Below are 12,333 nucleotides of genomic sequence, written 5' to 3' on the forward strand. Positions count from 1 at the left end.
AGAACTTCGTCTTTGGGAAATTAAGACTAATTCCTTGTTCATATGTATATGTGAGTCAAGTGAAGGACTAGGGGATCGGGTACACTGGGTGTGTGCTAGTTAGGTCCACCACAAAGAACGATAAGACTATTCATTATGATTTACTAAAGTTTAGTAAATATGGTTATGCTTACATGTTTAAGTATAATTCTGAACATTGGAAACGTTTCAATGTATGACAGAAGGAATAAGAAGAATCAAATTAGCCAGAAAGATAAAAGTTTCTCCAATCTTAAAGGATGGGAGAGTACTTGAGTATCGTTTTTTATTCATCTTAATGATTATGAAAATCATATCATAATTGATCCTATAAGGACATCTTAGTGCATTTGTATGGCTAAGAAGAGGAATCGTGAATTGTAGAAATAGTTAAATCAAATAGATGAATCATACTTCGTTCCAAAATCAAGTCTTAAAGTTGCACTCCAAGGTTATACCTTGAGTGACATAATCTTAAGAAAGGTTTATAAAACTTAACAAATGTAGATTAAAATGTTACTTAATCTTGTACATTTGAAATTGGTAAGTTGTGATGTTTTGGATAAAAAAAGATCAACTAAGATCGATTATCAGAAGTGTTTGTCTTGATAAGAAACTGCACTAACTCTTGAATATTTGTTTGTCAAGGAATGATCTTGACAAAGAGAAACTAATATGTCAAGAGGTCAGTTGGAATCATAAAGATCTTGAAAAGTTTTAAGAACTAATCAAGAATAAAATTGATATTAATCTCTAGCACACGACTTGAGGTCTGTAACCTATCGTGTTGCCATATTCTTGTTTATGTGCCTATTCCAGTTAAAGTTGAATATGCATGTGAGTTCTGAGAGTTCTCAATTGGTTGCATAACAACCTGGATGCAATGGTAGGCCCTCATGTTGTCGGGTGGCAAGAAATTAAGATTGAACAAGTTCTGTCCGTATGAGTTTGGATTTGTCACTAACCTTTTCTTGTAGTCATGGTTTTGTCAAATTCACATGGATAGGAACACATACACCATAAAATCTAAGTGTCGTAATGTTTCTCTCCAATTCATGAAACTGATTGTGAGGAAACGCTTTCACTAAGTAGATTTTAAGGAGATAGAAATTATGATATTTGCATTCTCAAATTTGATTATGATTACATCATCCCTCTTCATAGTTCGAATTGTGATCAATGGCAAAAGTTCTAAACATTTGAGACTTATTGATGTAAGTTCTAAAATTATTTAGATACACATGTGAGCTATCTAAGGAAAGGTGTATGTGTTTGAGAAACCTAGATAAAGTATTATCAAAGCATCTCGTATCAGAAATCTGAACTTTGGTAAGAAAGTCAACAAGTATTGATTTCTAGAAGCCCAATTTATTTCTGGGTACATGTCAAAGCTAGTGTGAGCATAAGTGTTATGCTCATAAGAATGTAATTATTATGCTAGTGGGAGCACAATTATTATGTTAAGTGTTGTGAGTTAGCAATGTTAACTATAGAAATAAAAGTTTCAATTTACAAAGATGCGGGATTTGAAAAGTTGTTTTGCTGTAATTAAGGGAGAGGAATTCATAGTTCATTTCAATACTAAAAACTTAGATTGAGATTTTTTAATCAAATTTAGTCAAGGATATATATGAATGCTATGTTGAAATGGCTCAACATAAGGAAATTATATATATATATATATATATATATATATATATATATATATATATATATATATATATACATACGTACATATATACATATATATATATATACATACGTACATATATACATATATATATATATATATATATAGAAATGTTAATTGTGCTCTCAAATTCGATTATGATTATGGCATCCCTCTTCATAGTTCGAATTGTTAGAACATGACAAATAGAAATATTATAGCAAAAGACTAATCAAGTATCATGTCTTTATGCAAGACATTAAGAATCATGTCCCATATGCTTTGGGTATAGGATCGATTGCATATGCTATGATATTTATGTGTTCTGAATTTCCTAATTCCTAGGGCATTAAGAGGGAAAAAAGACCAGAACTGGATATGACTAAAATGGTTAAGCAATTATGAAGGAAAATCTGATGTTTACCAAAGATTGGTTGCTCATGGACAGTTGGAAGTATAGTGTGAATTTTGGAAGGATCATATTCACATATTATAAAAAGAGGCAACTCTTGTTTAGAAGTGATAGTCAAAATGGGAATATGGAAAAGTTTCCATAAGTGGAATTTATTCTTTAAATCTATGTAAGATTAGAAAACTTAATGCAAGAAGGATGTTCAAAGGAATGTACTTTGAATGTGAGACTTTGTTTCCATGGAATTGCTCTCCATTGGAATACTTTTTAATGTAATTTTCCAAATCTCTGTGACTTTTGTGCATAGTCATTACAAGAGGATCATTGCATATAAGTTTAGAATCTAACAGATTGTAGAAAGTAGCAATAATTTGGTATTCTTACATTTACGATAAGGATTTGGAATTGTGAAATGAGTGTCATTGAAATGCTTTCAATTGATCTATTTCACAAAGGAAGAACCATAGACAAACATAGTGTGCATGCTTGGAGCATGGCATAAATATTGTTTTAATTCAAGTATTAAGTTGATTAGTCGAAACATTATACAATCAATAATGTGTAATCAGTATGGTGATTAAATAAAAGGTGTTTTATTTATATTCATAAGTTCTGAGACCATATTGGATTCAATTATTTTTGTGTTTCACTTTGCATGTTTTGAATTCCCGAATAACTAGGTTATTCAAACTATCCACATTCGTTCATACTTTGGAAGTAGGTATTGAAGCTAGACTATCATGAATGGGTATGTAGACTGTCTAAAGGCGTTTATACATAGCATAAGTTTGTTACAGTGTTCATGAGTACTTCTGGAATAAGATTCGAGTATTGGATTAAACCCACACTCATCTGAATCACTTCATGGATTTTTTCACGAGTAATTGTGAGATGATAATATCTTATATTCTTGAAACCAACACACGTGAGTTGTAATTTACAAGTCGGTTTCAAATTTACATATGTAAACGTACCAGTAACTTGGTGTTATAAAACATATTGTTGTGTGTGATTTGATGAGTAAGTACAAGCAAGCATTTGAGTCAAAGTTTATCCATTCCTTTTACCCAAAGTAGGATAAAAGCAATATATGTGGGCCCCTAGATGATTTAGTGATGATAACCCTAAGTGCTTGGCTAAGCTTGGACTGATTTGATTTGTTCCATTAATTAGTCAGTCATCATAAATTGGAGAATCGAGAAAAAATAGATGGACAGAGAGAATGATTATAATCCATGTCTCATTTCCATATAATATCTAGAATGGAGGAATATATGATCCCTTATCTAATGGACACGTCATTGACTAGGTCAGAGTTCGACGGTGGCTTTTTAGAGCTATGACTGCTAGTTGTGTTGTGGAGTCAAACTTGCAATAATAGTTATTAGACTTATCCAAGTCGGAGACTGTTGGATTAGGTGTCTAAACCTATAACTATAAGTGGTATGTACTTGACCCGAGAGTAGCATGGTCCATTTAGGTTGCATATCACCACAAAAATTTGATAGGATGGACTTTTGAGAAGAGGTTAGTTATGATTTATTAATATATAATAAGTTCTACTATATTAATATGAAATCATATGATTTAATTAATATTGATCAAGAATTAATTTGGAATTAATTTAGTGATCAAAACAGACTAATTAAATTAATAGGGACTAATTATGTAAATTAGTATATATATATATATATATATATATATATATATATATATATATATATATATATATATATATATATATATATATATATGGTTTGTGCTTATGATACACGATGGACTAAGTTTATGGATGAATACATAAAGAGTTAGCCAACTTGAATCATGGATCAAAGATAATAAGCCCAAGTGTATGGATTAGGGTCTTCCCATGACACTTGGATTCCTACACTATATATATATATATATATATATATATATATATATATATATATATATATATATATATATATATAGCCTAAAATTGGTTGCACAAGTTTTGCTAGAGTGTTCTTGGAGATCCATAACCAATTTTAGTGTGCATAAACTCTCTCAAAAGTCATCCTTCGTCTAAGGGGTGTTGTGAAACATTTGAGGTGTCACACTTGGGGCACTAAGTTCTTAAAGGCCAAATACAACAAGTTCTACAAGCTATATAAAGAGGTAAACTCCTAACTATTATTCAATATTGTTTATGTTAATTGTATGCTAGTTGTAGGCTTAATGCTTCGGAAACAATATTGCATGTATAATTAGAGAAAACATAGATCTAAAGCATTTAGTGATGTATGTGCACCATAGGATGTTGTAGTATACTAAAATCCAACAATTTAAGAACCTAATATTAAGGATTAATGTATCCTTTCAAGCCTCTAACCCTTTCACACATAACCTTGGCCTCCTTGGATTGATTCTTGTTGCATTAATAATGATTCTTGAGGTTTGAAGCTTTGGCTTTCATTTTGGCAGAACGAGAGGCGTGCTTTCTTGTTGGAAGAGTGTATCACTCTATATCATGCACCTCATGCATCTTATGGAGCTTAGGAAGGTTTAAATCTTCCACCTTTTTGGTTCTTTATTCATAGATCTACTATATATTGCATTTTTTGACTTGTATTCGAGTTTGGATTGGTTTGATGAGATAAAGTTTGCAACTTTATAACTCACCTTGGTCCCTTGGTCACTATATCTTTAGGATCCGAAGTTTGATTATGTGTTGAGTTTCATGCTGGAGATTTTGTTCTCATTTCACAATTTTGACATAGTTTGAGTTCTAGAATTGCATTGGACATGCATGTCCGTAAATCTATGATTTTTATGTTGGAATAGAAGTAAGAAATCCTTTTGGAAGTTGTTGATTTGTGAGTTTGGTGATTGAGAGCTTAATGGTTGATTTCATACCTTATGTTGTCATTAAGGATCTAGGTTTGGAGACCTACACTTCCTGGGATGTCTAAATTGGTAAAGTTGGAAAGTTTATCCATCAAGACCTTGAGAAGGACTATATCTGAGCTTTGGAGCTCTTGAGGATGATGAAAAACAAATTAATCCATTAAGTTGTTGAGACCCAGTTCCCACGACGTGAAATTTTGGCCGCTACAGCAGGGCGATTGGTGGATACCCGAATATTTTTTCTCATTTCATCGACGACGTGGAAAATGGGAGGCCACAACATGGAGACCTGATCAGGTAGACTTTAACCATTGACTGTTTACTTTTGACCAGTTTGAGTCTTGGTCTGATTTGGAGATGAGTTGAGCTATAGTTTGGGATTTAGCTTGTGATGGGTTTAAGAGGTTCATGTAGATGATTATGTGGGGGATATGAGTAGGGATTTCATCCTTTCATTTAGGTGAGTTTCGTCAATATACTTGCCTATGTGGTAGTATATACATACTGACCAGCTGGGTCTTTATATGTTGTTAGTTGTTATATATGTTACGAAGTTGCTAATAACTCTAGGGCGTACTATTAGCCCATTGGGATTTCTGATAGTCCCCAAGGTTGCTGATAACCCACCGGGTGTAATGTTAGCCTATTGGGACTACTGATAGTCCCTAAGTTTTTCGATGACCTAGAGGGCATGTTGTTAACTCATTAGGATTGTTGATAGTCCCCAGGGTTTCTGATAACCCATAATTGTTTATTTATATTGTTTTGTATGACATATTTTGGGGAAGTCACTAAAATTTGTGCTTACAATTGTGTATTAAATATTTTTCAGGTACTTATTGGATTGTGAAAGAGGGACTGTACACACACACATCAATAGTTCACTACTAGAAAAACAGTCTTTTACGACGCGCAATGCGTGTCGTAAAACGCTCAGACGACACGCAAACGCATGTCAAGGAAGGCCCTGTCATAACGAGAGACGACACGCTTTTGCGCGTCGTCTATATACGACGCACATTTATGACACGCATTTATGACGCGCAGCTATGCCACACAATGCGTATCAAGGAAGGCACTGTCATAAAGGAATACGACACGCATTTATGTGTCGTAACCTTACACACGCGTGTTTATGACACGCATTGTGTAGCAAGGAAGCCCGGATCATAAAGGAAGACGACACGCATTTTTGCGTGTCATAACTCTAAATGTTTTTAAAATTATATATTTTTGATAGATTTACTAATTTTCAAATTAAATAAGACATTAAAAGTCTCATGATACAAAATAAAATACCATAAACAATAAAGATAATTCATTGCACTAATATGTCAAATACAAATAATCATTCCAATAGTAAGTAAATGTGACACGTTGCTAATATTGCATAATATTTATTATAGAAAACAAAACGTATACAACATTAAAAGAAACCCATGAATAAATTCTACTTTGACAATTTCCTTTCTAAGAGAATAACTCGAATGTAGGAACTTTGGGAGGTTGCAGGGCATAGAAGGAGGTTGCTAGAGCTGTCAGAACCTGCACATGACAAATCGGTACAAATAAGAAGCTTGAAGTTAAAGAACCTGTAGTCGATTTGAAAAAAAATCCTAGATGAAATTTTTTTAGTGCTGTCAACCATTGTTACCATAAACATGAGAAAAATTACTACAAATTTCAGAATTTGCAAACAAGTTGTTGAATTGACATACAAAAGGCACCAATAATAAAATAACTTGACTCATACGTTGTGAATTGCGATGATTGATGATAATTATAGAGTCAGATGCTAAAAGTGTTCAAATTTGAGATGTGATAAGGTTTACCCTAAACTCTCTACAAACGATAAAGATATCCTATATTCTTAACAAAAAGATAAGACCTTGTTATAAAAACTCTCAATCAATTGACATTGTGTTCTGATAAAAATATTATTGTAACATCCCGGAATCGCAAGAGTAGAGTTGAAGGGCTAAAAGTGTAAGTTTCAGAGGGTGACTCGGCGAGTCCATGGATAGACTCGGCGAGTCAGGTCGCGGCTATGGTCGCGTATCAAGTGGCCTACTCGGCGAGTCCAAAGATGGACTCGGCGAGTAGGTGCTGTATTGAGAAAACCCTAATTTTCAGGGTTGAGCCCTATATAAAGAGCATTATGCCCCTCCACAGCCTCCCTTATCCTCCCCTTGAGTTCCAGAAACCCTAAATTCGTGGAGAGTCCATTTGTGGAGCAAATTAGAGCTTGGAGAGGTGTTGGTTGAAGAAATCTTGAAGGAGAAGTGGCTTGGATCAAAGGGCTTTGCTTGGATTCGAGTTTGGTCGCTATTGAGGCATCTTTTGGAGGTAATACTTTCGTTCTTGGGCTGTTTTTTCTTAGTTTCTCATTTTGGGGTTGTGTGGGGTGCTTGGTTGTGTGGCATCTTGATGTTGGAGGATGGATCTGAGGTTGCTACCTCAGATCTGGAGTGGAGAAGATCTTAAGAGCATTAAAGCCCCTGTTCTTGTGTTGTTGATGGAGCTACCATGTCCCAAACCTTGGTTCTAAGGTGAATAAGGCCTGGATCTCTTTAGATTCACGTAAAGTTTGCCACTTTACGTGATGGATGGATTGTAGGAGGTTGGATCTATGTTTTGGATCAATTGCATGGCCTGAGATGCTTCTGTATGGATTCAGACCGGTGGTACTCGACGAGTCACATGGGTGGACTCGACGAGTTGCTTGAAGATGGCCTGGAACTCGACGAGTTGGAAGAACAACTCGGCGAGTAGGTTGAAGATAGCCTTGGACTCGACGAGTCCATTTGGACTCGGTGAGTCTTGTCGAGGAAGTCCCAATATTTCTGGTTGAGTCGATGAATCGGTGAGTCAAGGGATGACTCGGTGAGTTGGGTGCGAGTGGACTCAGAGTTGTTGGACTCGACGAGTCTTGGGGTGACTCGGCGAGTTGGGTCGCTAATTGAGGGAAGTTCTGAGCATAAGGACTCGGCGAGTCATCGGGTTGACTCGGCAAGTAGGGTCAGTCAGGGGTTGACTTTGACTTGTCCAAGGTTGACCAGTTGTCTTCCAGGGGTATTTTGGTAATTAAGGGTATTTATTGAGTTGTACGTTTTGATGTTCAGTGGAGGAGTTCGTGTCAGAGTTCGGAGCAACAGGATCTTATCCTTTCAGCCGACAGTTTCGAGGTGAGTTATCTTCACTATATCAACAGGGTCTAAGGCACCAAAGCCGGCCTTTTATTGGATTGAGATTCGGATATGGTTATTATGTTATTGTTTGATGTGTCTGCATCCTGGTAGCTAGGATGGTACATGCTAGGAGACCTTGTTAAGGTCAGTTTCCTGATATACAGAGTGATGCTATGCTAGTGACCGGTTAGGTCGGTAACCCGGTTAGAGTAATGATATGCTATGTGATCTGCTTGCTCGGTATGTTGACTATGACTGTTATATGATTGTATGTTTTGTGCACATGATTGTTTGGACTGGAGATGGGTTGAGGCGGGTCCTGCTTTGTACTGTAGGCCAAGATACCCAGGGCGGACCGGTTGTTCCGAAGGCCCAGCGAGCGGTCCGGATAGGCTGTAGGCCCCACGAGGGCGGACCAGACGTGTCGAGGCTCAGAGAGTGGACCAGACCGACTGAAGGCCCGATGCGGGCGGACCAGTCACATTGTAGACTCAGAGAGTGGACCAGGTGGGTTGAAGGCCCGATGCGGTCGGACCAACCCCACTGTAGACTCGAAGGACATGACCAGGCCGACTGAAGGCCCGATGCGGGCGGACCAGTCACATTGTAGACTCAGAGAGTGGACCAGGTGGGTTGAAGGCCCGATGCGGGCGGACCAACCCCACTGTAGACTCGAAGGACATGACTAGACCTGGAGGATGGATCCGATGGACTGAAGGCCCGATACGGCGGACCAGTCACACGGTAGACCCGATATGCATGGCTGTTCTATGTTCTGTTATGTTATGTATGTTTTATATGTTTTGGACTGGAAGGTCGCAGCCTGGAAGGGCATATACGTGGTTGGTATTTTGGGGGTATCTCACTAAGCTTTCGGGCTTACAGTTGTGGTTTAATGTTTTTTCAGGTTCTTCAGGAGACCGTGGCAAGGCGAAGGCGTGATCGTACCGCTCCTCATGATTTTGTAGCAATGTGATTCTGGGAATACTCTAATGACTTGTATTGAAAACCTTTTTGTAAACATTTTAATGAAAATCGGGTTGTTTTGAAAAATTTAAATTGGTTGTATTTTTCGGATGTTACAATTATGACCCTCCACTTACGCAACAAATCAAACACTTCAGAGTCTAAAGACAGAACCTAAGAAAAAGAAAGTCCTGAAGTTTTCACTTTCTTAATAATTTTGACTCCGGTATATGAAGATGAAATCCCTATTTCATATCAATAATAACCTTCAGATTCAAACAGGACAACTCACTTGTTATATATAATGACAATCAAACTATATCAAACACAAACAAATTAACCACTGCACATGTTAAATGAAAAAAGTAAAGCATATGACAGTAAGCAATTAAAAAAAAATAGAAAAACCTACCCAAGATTGAGAAAGAAAGGTTTGCAGGAAAAATCTCTCCAACAGCTTCAATTTCTCCTGCAGTGTATCCATTTTACAATGTTATTATGTTACAATGTTATAAGATCCCTCCCTATGTAATACCCAAAATACCCTTTTGAATTTTTTGTAAAACTTGCATATTATTCTTCCATATTTCCATAATTATCATCTACTATCAAGTTCAAATCTCCTTAAAGAATAATGAATTAATAGATATATGTATATGTGTACACATATATACACATACATATGCATATATACATAACGAATAATAAGAAATTTAACTTTTACTTTTAACTTGAAAAGAAATTACCCGTAGATCATCTCCTGCAGCTGGACCAGTACTCAGCAACAAGCTTTGAGAAATAAGAATCCGACTCCATTAGCTTGGAGGGCGCATCATATTCCATCATTTCACCTATTATACATGAAATTTTACTATTTTGTAGAGGGTAATTGTGTCATTTTATGATATATATCGGTTTCTAAAGAATAATATACATACCAGAGGAGAGGACCATGACCATGTCACTGTCTATAACAGTTGGAATCCTATGAGCAACTATTCCAAGTAAAACGGCTGTATTAGTCGGACCAAAACTGAAAAAATCAGTTATACTCAGGGACCAAAAGCAAGTAACCATTAAATTCCATCCCTGATTCAATCATAATGAACACTACCTTAGCTTTGTACAGGTAGGTATAGTTTAAGAAGGACACTAACCAGGTCTAGGTGGAGGCTTTGACAAATCAAAAGAAGCATGCGAACCCCCATCTCTTTTCTTTTCATATGATAAGATCAGACATTGCATCCATTCCTGCTCCATTAATCCCTCACAAGTCACAATCATTACTATACAAGAAAATAGTATATTTTTTTATGATTCTTACTCTTACCCGATGTTGGTTTTGTTATGGTGGGTAAACACTTATGTACACATGCTAAAAGATAACTTACAGCAAAAAAACAAAAAAAAAAACACCAGCTCCATTCCCAGCATCCACAACTATATGATAGAAGCGTAAATAGCCATGTAGTCAACTTTAGTGATGGAAGATGAAACTTTTCTTTCTGCCTCTTCTAGAGATTCTGGTGTAAATCCATTGTATATGTTTGCAGCACGCTCCAGAATGTTTTTAATGTCGGGTTTTCCAAGGCCTCCTTCATTAGTAAAGAATTTTAAACCATTGCTATTGAACATTGCTGGAGTAGATGCTAATCTACAAAAACATCACTGAAAATAATTAACAAGATCATAACACCCAAAAAGAAAATAATCAAAATAAATGAAGAAATGATTACAATTACATTACCCGTATTGCACAACATCAAATATACCTTCTTCATTGCTTGCTAGATTTGATTCCATGTATCCTCTGCAGGACCTTGAGGCAAAGGAAAACTTGAAAGATCGACTATGATACAAGTGCTGTGGGATTCAATAGTTTGGAGGTGGGTTCAATAGAAAGGGAGGATTGTCGGAAATTGTAATAGAGTAAAATCGATTCGAAGATTTTCTAATATGGTTATAGTTATGGGAGTTGAAGCTATAGAATTGGTGTATATGGGATAATAGGATCAAAAGTAAACGGTTTTAGGATTTATTATTATATAACCGATCTATATATAGGATAAGATAGACTCTTTTGTATGAGTACTCAAGTAACAGAGTCTATATTATTTATTGCTTACAATGGTTTTTTTCTAGTTTAATAATAATAATCATAATAACAACCATTAATACTAAAAAATCATAATAACAACCGTTAAGTTATGAGTTTGAATTATATTAGAAAGACTATATTGATAATTATATTAGAAAGACTATATTAACCTAGTCATTTAATAATTATAAGATTTGAAGTATATTGCTAAAATAAATTAATTCGATAAAAATAAAGGATAAGATGTTAAAATGTGAATAAGAGACTTAAACTGTAAATGGTATTTAGCAAACATATATGATATGACTACTTTACTAAACTCCATGAAATTTAATTAGTGAAGTATAATATTATTTAATGTTTCGTAGATGTGAAAGTAGCCTCTTGTGATGATTATATAATTTGGTAGATAAATGCTTAGGTATGAAAAGTGATTTTATATATGTGGAGACAAATCCCTTTCTTGAGTTGCAAATTAGTTTTTGTGAAACATATGTTCATTATTTGTTTTTGAAAGATGTTTTGCAGACAACTTGATGAGGATGTTTTCTATGCACCACAAAATCAAACCTCTTACCGAACAAAAGGCTATGACCTTGAGCCCCTTTTTAGGGTACTCTACAAAACATACTTGTTTGATTGGCCCATATGCCTTAAACTCCCTTTTATTTCTGCTCTCTGTTGTCTCATAGTTCTGAACGTTTAAAAAATAAACATTAATTTATTTAAATCAAGAAACTAAAAATACATAAAGCCTTAAAAGGCATCAATGCAAAAGAGAGTAATGCTCACAAGTCAAGCAACAAACATTGTCTTGTAGGGACCTCCAGATTCATTTGGTGTCTTTCACTTCATGTTTGATTTTATAAGAAAAAAAAAATAACATAAGATTTATATGGCAAGTAGTTTACCTTTTATACAGCTAACTTCCCCAAAGAAAAAAATTTGTTATGCAAAATTTATTGAAAGATTTGGACTTTTCCACCACTGCAATTGTCTTGTTAAGACCCCCCAATATATTATCAATAGCAACCCTCTTGTGAGATGGGTTCACTTAGTATGTTAGAAAAAATAATTTAAAGTTAAACATAAATATGAAATCACACAAAAT

The 12,333-nt window shown here is 35.3% G+C and overlaps 1 protein-coding gene across 6 annotated transcripts; it reads right to left on the reverse strand.

Moving 5' to 3' along the window:
* Nucleotides 1–6,326: 6,326 nt before the first annotated feature.
* On the reverse strand, nucleotides 6,327–11,199 carry LOC145038756 (ABC transporter C family member 8-like). 6 transcript variants are annotated; one of them, XR_013679550.1, is made up of 7 exons: nucleotides 10,897–11,199; nucleotides 10,455–10,778; nucleotides 10,282–10,375; nucleotides 10,063–10,119; nucleotides 9,871–9,975; nucleotides 9,537–9,593; nucleotides 6,327–6,515 (listed from the first exon to the last, which is right to left on the reverse strand). XR_013679550.1 is itself a non-coding variant. In XM_078987010.1 (6 exons), exons 2-4 carry the CDS (start codon nucleotides 10,406–10,408, stop codon nucleotides 9,878–9,880), a joined length of 300 nt encoding a protein of 99 aa, XP_078843136.1. In that variant the 5' UTR covers nucleotides 10,409–10,778; nucleotides 10,897–11,199; the 3' UTR covers nucleotides 6,327–6,515; nucleotides 9,537–9,593; nucleotides 9,871–9,877. The 6 variants fall into 6 exon arrangements, 1 of the variants encoding a protein (XP_078843136.1); XR_013679549.1 differs by having other exon boundaries at nucleotides 10,063–10,137; XR_013679548.1 differs by having other exon boundaries at nucleotides 10,063–10,157.
* Between the last annotated feature and the right edge of the window lie 1,134 nt (nucleotides 11,200–12,333).

The sequence above is a fragment of the Lactuca saligna genome, chromosome 4 (assembly GCF_052625555.1).
Source record: "Lactuca saligna cultivar CGN05327 chromosome 4, ASM5262555v1, whole genome shotgun sequence".
Classification (NCBI taxonomy): domain Eukaryota; kingdom Viridiplantae; phylum Streptophyta; class Magnoliopsida; order Asterales; family Asteraceae; genus Lactuca; species Lactuca saligna.